General features: G+C 42.5%; 1 protein-coding gene across 2 annotated transcripts in view; it reads left to right on the forward strand.

Annotated features, from left to right (window-relative positions):
- The window catches only part of KHDRBS3 (KH RNA binding domain containing, signal transduction associated 3), a 161,118-nt gene that overhangs the window by 56,215 nt on the left and 84,654 nt on the right, over positions 1–20,249 (forward strand). For both annotated transcript variants that reach the window (XR_006272353.1, XM_043483946.1), the window contains exon 3: positions 17,336–17,452. Coding sequence is in view for 1 of the 2 variants with exons in the window: in XM_043483946.1 (XP_043339881.1) it covers positions 17,336–17,452 (117 nt within the window). In the remaining variant the exon portion in view is untranslated. The remainder of the gene's footprint in view (positions 1–17,335; positions 17,453–20,249) is intronic.

Here is a 20,249-nt window from a genome sequence, read left to right on the forward strand (position 1 = left end):
TTTTTCAATGGCATTTGTTGAAAGATATTTTCCTTCCACTGATTGTGTTGGTACCTGTGTTGGAAATTGGGTGACTGTGTTAAGTGAGGATCTATTTCTATACTTTCTGATTTATTTCATTGATCTATTTATGGATCATTATGCCAGTACCATACAGTCTTCATCATTGCAGCTTTTTATAGTAAGACGTGAAGTTAGGTAGTGTAGTCCCTTCAACTTTGTCCTTTTCCAGGATTGTTTGGATGTATATCCTTTGCAACTCTATATGAATTTAAGAATTAGTTTTGCAGAACATTCTGCTGGGATTATGATGCTGTTGCATTGATTTTGTTGGTCCATTTAGGGAGCTCTGACATCTTAATAATATTAAATCTTCCCTTCCTTGAATACGATGTATCTTTCCATTTAATTTCCTTCACTGTTAGGGGAAAGGTCTTGTCTTTTGTTAACCTTACTCCTAAAAGTATTTTATGTCTTTTGAACACTTGTAAAATGAATATTTTGAAATATTCTCTTCCAATTTTTTGCCTCTAATAGAAACTTCTGTATATTGACCTTGTATTCTGCTACCTTGCTAAAATTCACTTGTTTTCGTAATTGTTTTATAGAATCTTCAGAATATGCTATGTACATAATCATATTATCTACATAAACAGTTTACTTCCTTCTTTCCAGTTTTTATGTTTATTGTTATCTTGTATTATTACTTTGGTTAGGATCCCTAGTATAATGCTTGAATACAAGTGGTGAGGTTAGGCATTTTTCTCTTGTTCACATCAATGTGGAAAACATTAAATATTTTACCAGTAAGTGTGGTAACAGCTCTGGGAATTTGAAGTTTTCTTCTGCTTTAGCTTTGTTGACTATTTGATTCTGACTGGATGCTGACTTTTGTTGAATATCCTTTCTGCATCTACTGAAATGAGCACAAGATTTTTCTCCTTTGTAGCATTAACATAGTGTTAATAAATTAAACCAATTTTGCATTTCTGAATTAAAGTCTACTTAATGATATATTATCCTTTTTATACATTGTTGGATTCAAATGCTTCTGTATTCCTGATAGTGGCCTATAACCTATATTTATTTATATAAAATATTATATACATTTATGTAAATATTTATTTATACATAAATATATATTTATATTAAAAGTATACATAGACTAATATTTATATATATAAAATTATATAGTGAGTGAAGAAGTGTCCCCTCCTTTTTTTTTTTTTCCCTGTAAAGAATATATGTCAGTTTGGTACTATATTTTCTTTATTATTAGATAGAATTTACTAGTGAAGCTATCTGGGCCTGGAGTTTGGTGGTATGAAAATGTTTCAAATATATATGTGTATATATGGATCAAATACCATATATATTTGGATTGTATTCTGTAACATTGTACTACACTGTGGAAACTGGATTCTGTTCTGTTTCTTTGAGGAATGTTGATATTTTTGGATTCAAACTGCAGACTGTTGGATGGGAATGCAGAACTTAGTTTACCTCTTAGTTGGACTTTTACATTTATTTTTGGCATACATGATTGGCAGATTTTATACACAAAATATGGGGCTCCCCAGGTCTAATTGCCATTTCTAGCATTCCTCCCATTGATTTCAGCCCTGTGTTTGCCTCAAACTCTGCTACTCTGCTAAAAAGCTCTATAATCAGGAAATTCACCCAGGCCATTCCCTTCTTTCAACTCTTGACTCCCTTCTAAAATCTCTTTGATTTTGAGCATTCTACAGACTTTAGATGGTTGTTTTTTGTATTTTGTTCCACATTTAGGAGTTTATAGTTGTTTAGCTATAGATAGCCTATTAGGAATTTACTTAGCTCCACTTGCAAAAACTGAGGATATACATTTTAGTAAATGGAAAACTGTTATGAACATTTTATAGACTACTAATTACTAAGCAAAGCACAGCTTATGGAAACTTTAATAAATTAATTTGCCAGGCTTGATGTGCACTATATGCTCAATATGCAGTAGGAGGAGGGGTGCAGAGACTCTGTCCCTATCTCTAAAGAGTTCATGGTCTAGCAGATGCTTAATCTGAAGTTAACACTCTGCTGTGTATAAGTAATTATGTGACAGGAAGTGTTTGAGCTAAGTATTTGAAATAAACCTCAAATGTTGTTTTTCAGTGTCAGCTTTGAGGAGAATAGGGGAAGACAGATTATAATTGCTGTGTCTCACAGAGAGCAGAGTCCATTTCAAGTCCTGATAATGTCTGAAGTAGGCTGCTTGGAAATCTGCTTTCAGAATGCAGAAAAGGATATTTCTGCTTAGCAAATTGAGCATTTGAATCTCAAGCCAGCCTTGTGTAGAGGCTAATATAGCACTCACATCAGTTCTAAGAAAAAACTTTGATGCTGGTGTCAGTTACAGGCTGAGCTGGAGGAAGCCCCTCTGGAGTAGCAGTGGGCGGGCAGCTTGGTGTGGGATTGAGGGCACCACACCTGTTCAGCGAAACTCCATCTAATATGATTCCATTAACCGAATAATTTCTCTTCTCTTAATGAACCGATTCAATACTCTTTCAGTGGTACAGCGTTGGACATGAGTCCTCAAGTGTTCAAACCCAAAGTACATTTGCTGTCTTGAGTATGTGTGCGAGCTTGGAAAGTATGAAACTCAAACACTGTTTCATGATTTTTTTTTTTTTTAAGACTTTAAGCTGTAGAAATTATCCTCCATATTACTTGTGGGTAAACTCTAACTCTTGGTTCTGGACAGTGACTAGATGTAAGAATTAACCTAAGTGCCAAATCTCCATTGGAACAAGGCATGCTATCTATGAGGACCTTGAATGCCTTGTGGTTTAGATTTTACATTGATGTGTTTTTTTTAATAAGCTGTTTCTTCATCATTGAACCTATCTATTCATTCATATACCTAACATTTATGGAGGGTCTTCTCTGAGCCAGGAATTGTGCCTGGAAAACAAACTGATTAAAATATGCTTTTTTGCACAAGAAGTTCTAAGTTTTATGGGGCATGGAGATGAATCCCCTAATGAGTATAATACAGTGTGAGGAGTTCAATGTTGGGATGCTCTGGAGGGATACAGGATCATGTGACAGTCTCAGAAGCCTTCCCCAAGACTGTGAAGGAGCTGGCGGGGGTGGTGGGGCAGTGGTCAGAAGTGAGCTGGGGAGATGGAGGGGTGGCCGTGAGAGAGGGACGCAGGGCAGAGGGCGTTTGAGACACTACCAGCCCCCATCCTTGGCTAAGCAGGGTAATTTCAGTATGACGTGCAGGTTTTCATTAAGGATTTATAAATAAAGTGGTACGGGAGCTGTGTACAGGGGCTGCCCCCATCACTGTATTTATTAATATAAGGTTGGGTTGGCCATTGGGGGCTGCTTTAGAGTCTGAGGTGGCTCTCCAGGTGTTTATTTTAAACTTTATCAGGAGACGGAATGCCATGTGTAAAGTCATGCTAGGGTAAAAGAAGGCTTCTGGACCATTTTAAAAAAATTAAGCTGTATCTTATCCCTATATATCATTATACATACATGCTCTACTGCTATGGTAAGGTTGTCTTTTTTTTTTTTTTGTAGTTGGTTGCTCAGTTGTGAGTTGTGTCTGACTCCTTTTTTTTTTTTTTTTCCCAGTGTTACAGCTCTATTTATTTAGATGATAGCAGGAAAATCCATCTTCGAGGTGTGAGGGCACTTCGATACAAAGACAGGAAGAGAAGAGCGCCCCATCGTGTGTGGGGGGCGGGGGGAGAGGGAGAGAGAGAGAGGGAGAGAGGGAGAGAGGGAGAGAGAGAGTCGAGGGAGAGAGAGATTCACGGGAGAGAGAGAGAGCGAGAGCGTGTCTGACTCTTTGCAGGCTCTTCTATCTTCTAGTCCATGGAATTTTTCAGGCAAGAATACTGGAGTATGTTGCCATTTCCGTCATACTGTTAAATAAAAAAGGAGAAGCAACATGTAAAACAGATAAAATTCTAGTTGAACATTTATTTTAAAAAAAACTATCTTGAATCTTAGGAGCAATTATTTTCTGGAGGGTAGGCTTCTATGCTGTTTTCTACTTTGGAAGTGAAAGTATTAGTCACTCAGTCCTGTCTGACTCTTTGTGAGCCCATGAACTGTGTAGACTGCCAGGTTCCTCTGTCCGTGGGATTCCCCAGGCATGAACACTGGAATGGGTTGCCATTTCCTCCTCCAGGGGATCTTCTAGACCCAGGGATCGAACTCAGGTCCCCTACATTGCAGGCAGATTCTTTATCGTCTGAGCCACAGGGGAAGCCCTTGTTTAGAAGTTTTCTACTTTACATAGGGCTCCCTGATTAACTCAGTTGATAAAGAATCTGCCTGCAATGCAGGAGACCCCGGTTCAATTTCTGGGTTGGGAAGATTCACTGGAGAAGGGGTAGGCTACTCACTCCAGTATCCTTGGGCTCCCCTGTGGCTCAGCTGGCAATGTGGAAGACCTGAGTTCGATCCCTGGGTTGGGAAGATCTCCTGGAGAAGGGAAAGGCTGTCCACTCCAATATTCTGGCCTGGAGAATTCCATGGAGTCCATGGGGGTCATAAGAGTTGGACACAACTGAACGACTTTCACTTTCACTTTACATATTACTATACTATAATGTTTTAATAATAACTTGGTGTCACTTTTATAATTAGGTTAAAAAACACATTCCCATTTGGGGAGGAAGACACGCCCCAGATTGTTAATTTAGGAGATACCTGTGTACTATTACTGTGATTTTAAGATTTATTGTACTGATTTAGACTCTGCAGGTTTAAATGAAATTTATTAATTTTCTTAATTTGATTATTGTTGTTTAATCTCTTAAAGCAGTCTAATGCTTACATATTATTTTCAGTAACTTTATATTAATATGGGTTCTTACATTAAATCTCTTCCTATTTTATGCATATTTTAATTTGGTATATTTACTGTCTCACAGAAGTTCCTCAGTTAAGAGTCTTTGAGGAGAAGAGAGAAGTGTATATAAAAGCATGTTTCCTCTGGAGTTTGAAATAAAGCTCGGGAAACTTTCTTTGCTAAGGTTGGCTCTTGTTTTTCGCTTATAGTGAACTGCAGATAATTAAAAATCCATGAATCTGCTACTGGTGGAAGACTATTTCATAGAAGTCATCCTGTCTTTAAATTTTTCCTAGAGTAGTAAATATTTGACAGTCATATTGATGTGTTAAAAGTTGCCTTTTCTGTGATAAGGCAGTGATCATTGCCCCTCGTAGTATTCATTAAGCCTTGGGGCCCTGTGGGGAAGCGGCAGGGCGGCTCTGGAGCAGAGAGCCTTGTTAGGAAGAGTGTGGCCCGCAGACTGTTGCTTCACTGAGCATAGGCCCCTCCAGGCCAGCCTCTCCCCTCCTGACGGCCTGCATGGCACAGTGGGCTGGAGGGGAGTGCGCTGCTAAGGAGGAGTCTCTTTCCAGGCTGCTTTTGTGCTTTTCTCAGAGGTCTTCTCTGGGCCCTGGAGATCTTGTGATATACACCCCTGTGTCATGAGAATTGGAAAGCTGATATTTGTGAATATGATAGCTTTCAAAAAATATCATGAAGGAATTTCAAATCTTATGCTGTGACTTTCCCCTTATTCTCTTTTAAAATGCTTGATTATTGATCCAGAAAGTAGCCCCTTAGCTTAAGAATTGTTAAGTGGAGTTCAGAAACAGCCATACATATGTAGGGGCTCATGAAATAATTTATTCATTTTTTTTTAGAGGTTTATTGTTTTTATTATGGGCTTCCCTGGTGGCTCAGACAGTATAGAATCTGAGTCAAATGAGTAACTAAAACTGGTTGTCATGTAAATCCATGGCTGATTCATGTCAATGTATGGCAAAAAACACTACAATATTGTAAAACAATTAGCCTCCAACTAATAAAAATAAATGGAAAAACAACAAAATAAAACTTTGGTTGTATATAGCAACCCCCCCACCCCCAATCTCGTTACATTTAAAATCTAGAAATGCTACCATTGTATGAACTCTGGTCACAGTGTAGTACATTGAGAAACTGAAGTCTGTGACGGATATTTCCTGTGTCAGTCTTTTCTTTTTTTTTTTTTCCATCACTGCTTCCTTTTGAGAGGTGATAGAGGATAGGTCTCTTAAGTGTATTGCTGAGCCAAAAGGTAAAACAATTTTACTGCTTAGCAGTATATTACTGACTTAGGTGTCTTAAATTGATTGTACTGCTTATTTTGGCCCTGGGCCCCGTGAAGCCCTCCAGGTTGAGTCAACTGAAAATTGCGCAGCTGTTCTGTTGGACACAGGAAGTGTGAACAGAGCTTAACCGTCTCTTCAGGGATCCCCCACCCCCCACAGGGGTAAAATGGCAGAAATTCAGGAGATGGCCCAAAGTATGAACTGAAAACAAGGGATTGACCCACAATTACAAGAAACCAGGGGCACTTAGTCTATATCCCCAGACAGCGGCAGAGGGAAGCGGGCGGGTGGCAGTCAGCCCTCTGGGTGAGGCCCCGGCTCGGCCACCTGGGGTGTTTGACACAGGGCTGGCACAGCTTTTCCTGTCTCTCCGCCCTTCTCTCCTCTGGCCTCTCCCCTTCTCCCTTTCTCATCAGGCTAAACGCCTACTGCGCCACCTCCACTTGGCTATCCTGCGGCGTGTCCGTAAGTGAGCCTCCTACTCTTCTGGGCAAACCTGGACCTTCACCTGCGCTCCCGTGTCAGTGAATGACAGACACACACGTATCTAAGAGCCCATGCCTAAAACTAGCACATCACTTTTGTCTGTTAATTTCCTCTTCACTTACCTCTCCCAGCCCATTCTGAAAGTGCAATGATTTACGCATTTTGTTATTTCTACTTATAAATTAATTCTCTCTCTGTGTATTCCATTGCCACCCCTTAACTTAGAACTTTGTCATCCCTTACCAGTCCTTTGTAATATCCTCTTATCCACTTTCAAATCCTCCATCCCCTTCTCTACATTTGAAGCCAGACTATGCAGTCTGAGATTTTCTGGATCAACAGTTTCAAACTTACGTATATATGGGCACCATTGCTTGTGTTATTTGTTTTGTTGTCCACCCATCCCCCTACCCCCACCCAAAGAATACAGTCCAGCTTTGAGCAGACAGAGATTAAAAAGCACGTAAAGTGGATGATTTCAGATGGTGTATCACTTGCGTGTGTCTGTGTATGTGTGATTTTCCCCGTATCATCTCCTGAAGAAGTCACTTGTATATTTTACTTGATTGATTTTCAGAGTTGCTGATGTCTAAATAAGTAGGGTTGTTTACCATTAAAGTAGATGCTATGTTAAAATTACAATCAGTGGTGCAGTACCAGATAATCTCAACCACTACTGATAATGCTTAGTGATTTGTGGTTGGGAAAGTAATCAATCTAAATAATAGTATTTATATAGATCTAATATGTTGCAGTGATTCTGCAGCAAAGAAAATCAATACAAACTATGTTGACCAGTGCCATTTGATTTGGGGCAAAATAAACTTTAATTGCACAAGTGTTTATTGAGAAATCATTATGCAGGGAAGATGATGAATCAAATATGAGTCCTGATTACTCTCCAGGGATTTACAGTTGAGCAGCAGAAACACAGTAAATTTTTTCCAAATGACAGAGAGTAAAGACCATACTGACCTAAGAGAGGTGGATGGACACTGCAAGAACTTACAAGAGTGAGGGAGAGTTATTTCTGGAGAAAGAATTACAGGTGGAGCTAAATGTAGTCCTTAAGTATAAGTTCAGGACGTTAACAAGCAGAGATGAGAGGGAAGTGCGGAGTAACTTTGGGGCCAGGATGATTTAATTATGGGATGTAGACTGTGGCCGTCGTTGGAATGGTGATGACCAGTGTGGAAAGCCTGTGGTACTGTACTTGTGCATTAGACTTTTATATAGCCTAGGGAGCCCTGGAAGATTTATGACAGATATAAATAAGCAAGTAGAATGTATAGTAGGAAGTATTCTGCATTATAAAAGATCTTACCTTGTTTTTAAACTCCTCAACATTTAAGAATGATTAATTTAAACTCAAGTTGGAAATTGAACTTCCATGTAAAAGTGATTGTTATTTTTAGAGGCAATGATCAGAATCATGAAAATTATTGTCAGTAATCCAAAGCTTGATCCAATAACTAAGTATCCTGAGAAACAAGTGTTTGGTTACGAAAGGGGCTGCTCGGTTTCATGTGAATGAAACAGTCCGCAGTCTGTTGTTAGGTTTACTACTGTTTGGAGTTTCGCATTTATGACATTGACTTAATTCAAATGAGATCAGTATTCTGAATACCAACTAGAAGGTGGGTTTATTTATTTATTGTGTTAGTGGTTATTGGAACCTAAAATGGCTGGTAAAGCTAATGAAAATAGTGAGCTGGTCTTTCATTTCAAGAGAAGATAGGTTAAAACAAACCTCATTTATTGTCTTTTGATTCTTGCCATTGGGTCATAATTAGGTGAATGTGGAGATGACGAACCAAATGTTGTTTCTTGACAGTTTAATTCTTCTCCTCAGTTAAGTCTAGAGAGAGGATGTGGGGTGGTGTTTTCCAGAGAGGGATGTTGAGTCCAGCCTTACATATGGGTGCTAGAAAAACATGCTAGAATTTCTGTTGTATATAGCCTATGGTTTCTGCATCTCAGCCCTTACTTTTATTAACTTCTCATGTGTTAATCTTTACACGTTTTAGGAGGAGGGAAGGATGATCTCCTGTTCACATATGAAAAACTAAAGAACAGAGAAGTTAAGTAACTTGCTAAATGTTACACAGTAAGTCACAGGCATTTGAACTGAAGAAATCTGGCTCCAGAGTCCATGGTCTTGTTCAAGAAATTAAGCTTTGTTTATTACACAGGTTCAGGCTGGTCCTGTTATGTGGCTCATGTGAGCGCCAGGCAGTGAGACCGGATCCTGGCGTGAAGAGGGAGTTCTCCACGGCAGACGCTCCCGCCAGGCTTTAGTCCCTCATTTGCTCTCGGTGGTCGGGGCACATACCTGCTGGATGTGTCTGGTTATGGGCTCTTGGATTGTGTCTCCTAGTTAACTTACCTTTCAGTACACAAATACTGTCGCCAAAGAGACTGCAACTTCAGGGCTACTGGAGATGCAGTCTAAGCGAGCAGGAAGACAGCGGCGCCACTCACCCCCTGTTCCTGTGCAGGCTTAGGCTAGGGCAGTGCAGGCAGCTCCATCCAGCTGGGCATAAGGAGAGTCTTCTCGATTCGGGACTGGTTTCTGTGTCTGGTTTGTTAATGACGAATCTCTTAATCTAAGAAACTATTGAAATATTAACCAGTGGTAGGCCAGGTGTAGAATTTTAAAATAAATAAATGTATACATAAACATAGCATCAACTTCCCAGGTGGCAAAGTTGGTAAAGAATCCTCTCGCCAGTGCAGGAGACAAAAGAGTCACGAGTTTGCTGCCGGTCGGAAAGATCCCCTGGAGAAGGAAACGGCAGCCCACTCCAGTATTCTTCCTGGGAAATCCCATGGACAGAGGAGCCTGGTGGGCTGCAGTCCAGGGGTTTGCAAAGAGTTGAACATGACTGAGCATGCACACGCACACATGCACACAGACATATATATGCATACACGCACATTCATTTTACATACGTATAAAATGTAGTGTGTGAGCCAGGAGTACTTCGTGACTGCCTAACCTGAGATCTGGATCACTTGCCGTTACAGTCTGTAGGGAACACTGCGTCTGCCTTCACCCAGGACTGCACCCCTGGACCTGCTCACTCGCGTCCTTCCTCTCTCACATGTTCTTAGCTCTTCAGAAAGCTTTACACTCCTGTCCAACGTTTTTAAAGTTTCTAAAAATTATATCCTCTCATTTCTCACATCCAACTTTAGAACTAACCCTATGGAAATAAATTGCATTGTTTATTTCTTACAGTACCTCCATATTTTACAGTCTTTCTAAGATGTCTTTGTAAGGATTTTATTTTATTTTTATTTATTTATTTTTTTGTGTAATAAAGTTTTATTAAAGTATAAAGGAGATAGAGAAAGCTTCTGACATAGGCATCAGAAGGGGGCAAAAGAGTACCCCCTTTGCTAGTGTTAGCAATGGAGTTATATACTCTCCAATGAATCCAAAGAATGTCTGGAGCTTGCAAAGACCCACTCCCATAATTTACATTTTAAGATAACAGAGTTGGCCAGAAGGTTTAATCCAAAAATTGTCCTCAGGCAGGATACATCCTTGTAAAGACCAGACCTACTCCCATAATTTACATTTTAAGATAACAGAATTAGCCAGAGGGTTTAATCCAAAGACTGTCCTCAGGCAGGATACATTATTGTTATATAATCCTAAGGAATGTAGGGGAAAAAAAGTAAAAATGTTTGTCCTTTCTTCCTCCTTGAATATCCCAGACCTCTCTCCCCTTGGGGACCCCTAGACTTCTTATCAACCTGCCTAGGAAATGACTCATTCCCCCCTTTTCTTTTAGGAGAATTATGTTGCCAAGGGAAAAAGGGCGTCGTTCTCATTCCATAACTGCTTCCGAGCTGACAAGGGGCGTTGTCCCTAAATTGGTGAGGCAACATATTCTCCTAATCCTCATAGTGAGGATGTCTGATCTAGGGGCTCCAAGTAATAGTTGGAGGAGGCTGTGGCACTCATAGGAGCTCGGACAACTATTTGTAAATTAAAAGCTTTTAGACGGTTAGAAAACCCCATTATACAGTTACAGATGTAAGGCAAAATAGTCATTAAACCAAGTTAAAATCAAAATGAAAAGTCACATTATGTCCATAGTTACATCAGTCCATCTTAAGGTTGTTAGATGTCATCAGTTTAAGAAGAGGCATCACATGCGATTGTTGAAGGTATTTGCAGACTTGGAGAAAGTCCTTTCCTTGAAGTGGAGATGTCCACCATGGAACGCCTTCCACTGATGAAGAGGGGAGTGGTCCACAGACCCAGCAGTTAGACAGATTGTGGAATGCAGCATAGGAGTGAGCTCAGGACAGGAAGGCATTGTCTTGAGGATCAAACGGCAGACTCAGGATTTCTGGAGTCAGCAGAAGTAGGTGCACATAGATTATCAGGCCCATCTTGTCCTGAAGGATCCCGGACGAGCCCCCAAGATGAAACGTTGTTGCTGAACGATAAGACACGGGATTCTTGGCCTCCGGAGGAGACAAATTCAATCCGGGGCCAGAGACGAGGCTGGATTGCTCAGAGCTTTTGTGTAATAAAGTTTTATTAAAGTATAAAGGAGATAGAGAAAGCTTCTGACATAGGCATCAGAAGGGGGCAAAAGAGTACCCCTTTTTAAGGATTTTAAATAAACATTTAGACTTGAAAAGATGCTCAATTACCAGACGTCATTGTGCAGTTAGGGCCCGTATACCAGAAACACGCCTCCTTCCACCTGTGCCCGTGTGGCACAGGCTAGGGTCCGTTTTAATTGAACCTGGGGTAGAGGTTGGTGCATTTTGGACGGTAACTTGGCTGGCACTCAGGACTCGCCTTCAGGGTGTGAAACGCTGCCTGCCTGTCGGGAGCCCATGCTACTCTTCGCTAAGGCTGAGGTACACGGGGGAGTCAGTCAGGGTCTCTGCCCTCAGATTGGCACCTCCATCCCCTCTTAAGAACAGGAGGGTAGGAAGTCATCACTGGGCCCGGAAAAAGACTGTGAGGTTTGAGACTATAAAAGCCTCCCTGTTTGATAAATGACTGCTTTGTGGGTTTTGTCTGTGGGAGTGCGCCCCCCAGTGGCCACTCCCCACATTCATACCCTGTATGTGCCCTTCCCTTGAGTCTGGCCTGACCCTGCAGCTCTCTTAACTGACAAGAAGTGTACTTCCAGGCCCACGCTTTAAGGAAGCCCGAGAGCTTCTGCTTTTCTGATCTGAGAAGACACATACAAAGCCAAGGTCCTGTCACCCCAGGGCCACCGTGGGAGGTGGGTGCTCAGGGACACAACTGACTAAGCATATAAACACACCAGGGCTTCCCTGGAGGCTCGGATGGCAAAGAATCCGCCTGCAATGCAGGGGAAACCCAGATTCAATCCCGGGGGGAAGGTGGGGGGGAAGGTCTCCTGGGAGAGGGAATGGCAGCCCACTGCAGTGTTCTTGCCTGGAAAATCCCATGGACAGCGGAGCCTGGTAAGCTACAGCCTATGGGGTCTGAAAGAGTCGGGCAGGACTGAAGCGACTTACACACACATACGTCTATTAAGAACGAAGACCAGGATTGAGATGTGGAGAAGACTTCAGTGTTGAATAAGACACATTTCTCTTCCAGGGAATACAGCCTGGAAGAGAGGTCTGAAACTACAGTTGGGTGAGTGGGACAAGAGAAAGCAGGAGGCGAGGGAGCGTGTGGGCCGTGGGTGTCGGGGACGCAGCCTCAGGCCTGTCAGCCTGCTGATCTTGGGAAGGGCTGGCAGTGCTGCTCTTGTGTGTTGTGTGTGTTCTTTACAAGGAAAAGCTGAAACCACCCAGAGTGACTCCGGATTTTAAACTCCAAGTTAAGCCCAGGTTCCTGCCCAGATGGATGCCTCTGCCTCTTACTTCCCCGCCCCAGCCGCTCTGCTTCAGGAGGCTGGCTGCCTTCCTGTTTCAGAGAAGCTCCTTCGTGCCCGAGGGCTTGTGCATTTGCTATTCACAGCACAGGGGCTTCTCTGCTCCAGACCTTTGCCTAGGACACAGCCAGGCCTACGGTCCCAGGCCCGCTTGGGCTGACGTTGCTCCGCCCTCCGTGATACCCACGCTGTCTGTCCTCGCCTCTGTCCCCCTCACTAGAGCTTAGCGATAATTAACAGATGTGTCTGCACGCCTGCTTCTCTGTCTGGCCCTTCTGTTCTCCACCCAGCACCTGGAACAAGATTGAGAATCACCAGTGTGCGGCAGCAACAACGCTTCCTGTGGGCTAGACACTGATCTCAGGACAGGCTTTGTTGATTTTCAGGATTTTAAAAAACAAAGCAAAGTGGGTTTTGTTGCCGTTCTTCCTGAAGATTCAGGCTTTTGTTTAGGAGGAGAGAGGGGGTCTGGGCTCTGAGGTTTCAGCAGAGGCTGCTCTCCACCCCACCCCAGCCCCCAGCCAGGGCAAGTGCTCTCAGGGGTCTTCCCTCATCTTCCCTGTGCACATTTGGGGGTTAGGGGGTGATGCTGTTGGATTCCTGCAGAAAAATCCTTTGAGAAGGTGTCAACTCTCCTGCATCCCAAGAAGCTGATGCTTGAGTCTTGTCTCACCCCGCAGGTGTTTGCACGCTCTCCAGATGTGTGGTTAGTGTTTGCCTGGGCACTTCAGCATTAGCTGGTATCCTCTTCTGTTTTCTTGTTGTTTTAAGCGTGAGACTGACATTCTTTATGACTCTACATCTGAGCTGAACTGGGTAGTTCTTAGAACACGGTAATTTTGAGAAACTGAAATGAGTTCAGAGAGCTAAAGGCAGAGGCAGGAGAGTGGGGAGGCTGGGGAGGCGGGCACGAGTGTGCTGGGCCGTGCATGGCAGCTCCAGGCTAAGAGGAGTTTCCTGTAAGGGTGGCCAGACCTCTTGTTTTAAACAGACATATAACAGGGTCACAGAAAGCTGTTAAGACCTCCCTGTGCTTGAAGGAGATAGAAGTGGATACAGAGATGGAGTTCTGCTGTGGGCGAGGTGAGGGATGACAATGTCTCGGACTAGTGGTTGAGCTGGGACTGCAGGGAAATAGACAGGTTTCAGAGAGATCTCGGAGGTGACATTGCTACCACTAATTGATTCACTGGACATTGATTAAATGCCCTCTCTGCAAGGGTGTTGGAGCAGTGAGTACAAAAGGCCTCCTCGCTGCCCTCATGGAATGACTGTTAGGTTTCTAGCTTGAGCTCCTACATGGATGGTAGTGCCATTTGCTGGGAAAAATAATGTGTTTGACGCCACATTGGCCAGGATTACAAGTTCAGTTTTAGTGTTGAGTTAGAGGTGAATAAAGCATCCCTTTGTTAAACTAATCAACTTTTGGTGAGCACCCAATTAAGGGAAACCTTTTAATGGAGACAGTGACATGTTCCTGAGTCTTAGTTGTTTATGAAATGACAGCTTCATTATAATTGTTCCCCATGAAACAGTGTCATGTCACAAATAGAGTTTGGATCAATTAAAGCTAGTCCTTCCTTAATCTTTACTGAGGAAGAACATAATTATTGGATCTTACAGGTTATGTGGTAAAACTTAGATATACTCTGTGCTGGTTTACCATCTTTATAATCATTTGAAAAGTTTCTTATTTACAGATGTAGCATTTGTAATATGATAGTATATTTGTCATATAATAATTGGCATCTGGGGAAAAATCATTGGTCTTGGAAGTAACACTTCCACCTTCTATTCAGATCTGTGCACAAATGGAATCATTAATAAAACAAGACTAATGTGTACGAGGCTCTTACTGTCTGTCTCACCAGTACAGCCGTCAGGTAGAAAACATGCCCTGGCTTCCGGAAGGACAGACCTTATTTGGAGGATTTCTAGAAGCTCAGGGAAGGGCTGAGGTGACCGAGAGAGTGCTGAGCCCGAGGCCTGCAGGTGTCGCGGAGGTCAGACCTCGGACGGAGAGGGGACGAGGCCCGGAGGGTGGGGGACGAGGCCCGGAGGGTGAGGGACGAAGGGCGTTGGCGGGGGCTGGGGGCAGAAGGGGATGGACGCCTGAGTGCATCTTAGCCGAGGCTGGCCCCTGGGAGCACAGGGCCTGTGAGAGGAGTGCTGGGATCTCCTGGTTTGATGTGTTGTCAAGTGACTGGAGCGTCACGTTCCATGGACATCCGTTGCCTCAGTGTGAAATTCAGTGTTTGCGCTGGATGCTTTGTAAGGTCTCTTAATTTTATTAATTGGGAGATATTTAACTATTGCAGACGTGATGTAAATGTGGCTGTTTGAACACTCATTTTTATGCTCTCCTTGAAACCTGCAAAAATGAATATAAATGAATGAAAACGGCACAGACCTATGAAGGTAAGAATGGGCGTGTGAGGCAACTTTAGTTAAAAGATGTTAGTTTAACTAACATTAATTTGGTGGTTGCAAAATAAATGGATAAGTGGTGATGACTTAGGAGACCAGAGAAAGCAGAATCCTGAGCTTGCAGGGGAGGAGAAAGCAACCAGAAAGATGCTTATTAGTGTGGAAAACCTTCCTGAGAAGACTCGGGAATTGTTGATAGCAGTTACTATGGAGCTACATTGACGGGGGAGAACTGACAAGAGAGGGCATGGTGGAAAGTCTCTGCGTGGAGGTTTTTAGACCACTGGATGCTCTTCCCAGCTGAGCAAACCCAGCATTCTCCCTTCTCACCCTTGCAGGGGACGGGAGATTTCCTGAGAGTCTGAGCGAGAGCAGCTTTGGCTCTGAGACCCAGATGGGTGGAGCTCAGGGCTGCAGGGAGGTGTGCACTGAAGATGAGGGAAGTGTCCCTTTAAGTAGAGGTGTGTGTGCTTCACAGCGAGGCTCTCCGTGTTCCCCCTCCTAGGGAATTAGGGAATCCCTATTCAGGGAAATGCCTAGCGCAAGAGAAGAGAAATGCAATGCGGACATTGATATTTGAGTAGCTTTGGGTGACAAAACCGGGCTGCTGTGTTGTGGCGAATTGTTACACACGGTTGTCAGATTGCACGCATGTGCAGAAGCAGAAAGTCCAGTTAGCATTTTTAGCTTCAGTTTAAAAATTTTAAAAACAAAAAGCAGAGGGTGACCAGTCATGTGAGGAAAACCCATAGTGTAGCAGGAAATAAATTCTCCAAACAAAAAGGGTAAGAGGCATCTGTGGAAGACACACATACTGTTACTAGAAGCTTCCCGGTGTGGGGGTGGGGCACCTAGTGCCATTACCAGCCTCAGAAAGATAAGAACTCCCATCACTTCCATAAAATGTTTTTAAATGCCACAGAGAAGGAACCAGCGTAAGAAAATACTGTTGGTGGTTAAAACATTTGATGGCAGAAATGAAAAAAAAACAGTGGATGTATAGGAAATATAATTAAATCTCCCTGAAAGTAAAACAGAGAGATGAAGGAAGGAGGAGGAATAAGAGAGACTTAGACCCTATTCAGTAGGCCCAGTGTCCAAACAGGAGAACTTCCAGAAAGATAAAGCAGAGAAAATGGGGAACAAGAATAAGGTAGGGTGGGTTGAGACATTGATTTCTTTCCCCCACTTTGTCGGGTTATTTGATATTTTAAACTCTGTACATTTCACCTCTATAGTTTTTAAGTAACTTACTTAAATTTTAAAAAGCAAAAAGTAATTACATGTAAAGCTTAAAAATAGAGAATTTAGTTTTTGTTAAAGACCAATAAGATAGAAAGTGGGCAAAGAAAAAAGCGCCATTTTGATTTTTTTTAAAGTACATATTTCAGGAAAATTGCTTCAATTACCATAGAGACATTGGAAACGATTTTGTCTTAAAAAACAGCAACTGCACAGCAGTGGCGTAACTCCTGGAATGTGGCTCATGTCAAAGCTGAACCACCATGAGTTTGTAATCAACAATCTTGCCAAAGAGAAGTTTCTCTCTTCGTAAATAGGGCTGATTTTCTATTTGAAAGCACGCAGGATTCTTAGTTACCATAAGGGTTTTAAAAGTTATGTAAAATTCCTAACAATACTTAGTTCATTCAGTTGTTATCTATTGCCTATTATGTGCCATGCATTATTTTAAATTATTTATTTGTGTGGACCCATTTAATCCTCAGACCTGTGAGGAGAGGTCCTGTTGCCATTTATGATTCCTGTTTCACAGATGAGGATACCCCGAGCCCAGGGTCTCTGAGCAGAAAAATGGTACAGCCAGGTTTTAGAGTCCTCAGTCTGTAGTTCTCCTGATTAATTCACTGCTACTCTGCGTGTTCAGTAGAGCGCTAGGCATCTCGGCTGACTGGATGGGTGGGCACCCAGACCAGCCCTCAGGGCTGGTTAACTCCAGCCTGGGTGCTCGCCAGGTGGAAGGACGCAGGCGCTTCGTGGTGACAGTTGGAGCACCTTACAGGTCAGCTGTGACTGTTTCCCCCAGCCTGCTCACGGTTGGTACTGAATGGATGTGGAAATTGTCAGGACGGCAACTGAGGAATTCTGGGAATTAACTTCACTTACAATTTGTAACAAATACAGTCACCACTGGAGTGACTTGCTAGGAAGAAATACATGTTTTTTGAAATTTTACCGTTTTTAGCCCTATTTGATGCAGTCTGTGGGAAACGTTATAGGGTGATGTTATAGCAGGAACTTAAATTATTCATTGTTAATCAGGGATGTGCAGCTCACTGCACTGTCTCCTAAATTCAGGAAATAAATTGCTTTCTTCAGATACGAATGTTACAAGTTGTTTTTTTTATTTTTCCTAGTTCAACTTTGTGGGAAAACTTTTGGGGCCACGTGGAAATTCTCTGAAGCGTTTACAAGAAGAAACCTTGACAAAAATGTCCATCCTTGGCAAAGGCTCCATGAGAGACAAGGCGAAGGTAAAGCTTGCTATAAACAGTGGCTGCTGTTTCAGTCAAGGCATATAACGTGCTTTCAGATCGCCCACGGCGTTAATGCGTGCTACATAAAAGCTAGCTAGGATCCCAAGGGAAATTATGGGAAAATGCTGCATAGGGTGATACATTTGTGACACTATTCAGAAAGTTGGGTCACTCAGGCCAATTTCAGAATATGTAGTATCTTAAACCAAAATCTGTAACTATTACTTTAATTTATGGAGTGAAATAGTAGCACCATGCTTTTGATTCTAGAAGCAATACCTTCTAGAAAGTGCAGTTTTATTGAAATTATCATGAGAAGATAAGTTACTAATGTCTCAGCATCACTATTTGCATTTTAAACTAGTTTCTTTGGGTCTTTTCTTCTATGCCTGTGTTTTATATTGTTGAGTTTTTAAAGTATATGCTTTTATTTGCTCTTTTTGCCCTTCTTTTGTTACCCCATGCATTTTTTATCAAGTTAAAATTGATCATAAATGTTTTGTTAATTGCTTCCTAACCTGACACATAGTTGTTCTACTTGGATGTATTCACCTGACTGCCTCTTTTCTTAATAAACTAAAATTACTGAATTATTTTTATTGATCACTTTCTTAAATATAATAATTCTGAATGAAATGTTCACATTTCATAATGTGGTATCAGTTATGTTGTTCTACTATTGTTTTGTTGTTCTCTCATTATTAAAAGATTTATATTAGTGAGAATGAAATCCACTTTCAATGATCACTTTCTGTGAAATGTTGAACAATTATTGTGTCAGACAGAAAGCATATTTAGACAAAATTCAGCCTCCTCACAAAAAAGTCCATCTAAACAATAGCTTTTATAATAAAAAAAAAGCCACCATTTGTTTATTTAAAAGCCACTGTGAGTCAGGTACTCTGTGCACCATCTTACATGTATTATTACTGCATGTTATCCTTGGAAAAATGATGACATATACATAATATTTTTCTTATTTTATGTCAGAAAAGTGAGATTCGGAGAACCTAAATCTATTATCCAGGTTTATCAGTGGAATTTATATTACTTTATTAAAACATGGCTACATATCACGGTCATATGAGACATTGTTTAAAAATAGAGTCCCATGCCGCAGCCTGTTTCAGTGGAACCTCAAAATGAACTTTCAATAGGTGTTTAAGGGATTCTGATGTACACCAGGTCAGGTGAACTGCTCGCGAAGCATCACTGTCGACAAAGGATGTTCCTCTGATTCCCTGACTCACCTGTTCTGGCAGGAGGAGAACATGGAACCATACATGGGTCAGTTGGTCAGAAATTGTGTGTGTCTTACTGGAAAGTATCCCATCTTTGCTGATGTCTTAATTAAGTTTTCAGGAAGGCCATCTGGTAATGAGGTCCATGATACAACCAGTGAAACCTGTCAACTTTGTGCGGCTTGTTTGTTATTAAGGGCCTTCCTCCTTGAGAAGCAATGTTTTGTGCCAGTGATCAGGGAGTCCACAGATGGTTTTACGGGAAGAAGGAAGCAGGGGAGTCAAGGCCTCAGCCATATTGTACGTCCAAAGAGCAAGTGCCTGGCTGGGTATCATCAGTGGAATCCTAAACCATGTCAGCTCGCTAACCATGCCTGGCGGTCCTCCCAGATCTTGTGGCCGTTTTAAGGGCTGGTGATTGTTCTCTGCTGCTGGCATGTTAGACAGTCAGCAGTGACAGGAGCCAGGAATCCTTTTTGAGGGCAGTCTGTGTGCTGTAGTCATGTTCATGAGTAGCACTGAGGGGGCTGGGAGTGAGGTGGTTAGACATCTGTTGCAGTGGGTACCTGATCACAGAGGGCATGCTCAGCATCACATGGGACTCCCTGTTATTACACACTTGAGCCTCTTTCCCAGACCAGGTATCACCCTTTCACAAATCTTCTCATTTCTGTGCCCTTGAACACATCAGTCAGTGGGTCAGTATGGGGATTCTTCAAATGCTGATCATTTACATCCCATCAAGGCACCTAGGAGCTGAGGACGTAGCATAGTCTACTGAGCCCACTGTCAGGGGACCAGGACCAGAAGCACTTTATCTCTTGACCCCATAAACCCCAGTCGCATTGGTGGCCTTCAGCAGAGCATCATTTGCTCAGAATCAAGTCTGTTTGTCCTCAAACTGTACTGAGTATTTCTCCTTTTAAGTGTATGCTTATTAGAGTAAAAGGTCCCAGATCCTTGTTGGAAAGACTGGGAGTAAATGTTTAGTACACACATACCAGGAATCCTACAGTTACTGTCCTCATGCAGCCTTCTCCTCTAGATTTAGCTGAGCTCTTTTATTTTCTGCATCCCTGGGGCAGGCAGGGATCCAGTCTTTGGCCAGGAGATGATAAAGGGTAGCAGAAGGAAAGCATGAGAATTGTCATCTTCTTTTAAGCAGCTTCCTTGGCTGTTCGAGACAGGTTTTTGCCAGTGTGGAAGGCTCAGTGGGACTTAGTGTTTGTACTCAGAGTTACTCGGATCCTTCCAGATGTTGCCCATCCAGCTCTCAGGGTTTCATGGTCCTCCAGACACTGTCCTTAGTCCTCCATAGGGATGGCCGCAGTCTGCTGGTCATTCAGCTATACATGCCCGAGTTCTGCCTGGTCTCTTGGCTCCAGCAGCCTGTGGCCACAGCAGGAAAACCTTCTGGGATACTTCTGGCTCTTTGGGCCTTGAACTGATCATGTCAAGTCCCGGGTCTGCCGTTTCCATCTTTGAACTCTTCAGTGCAGTAGAAAGAGCCCATTTCACCACCCCCCCCCCGCCCCCCCGCCCACCTCGTCTCC

The sequence above is a fragment of the Cervus canadensis genome, chromosome 12, assembly GCF_019320065.1.
Source record: "Cervus canadensis isolate Bull #8, Minnesota chromosome 12, ASM1932006v1, whole genome shotgun sequence".
In the NCBI taxonomy this organism is placed as follows: Eukaryota; Metazoa; Chordata; class Mammalia; order Artiodactyla; family Cervidae; genus Cervus; species Cervus canadensis.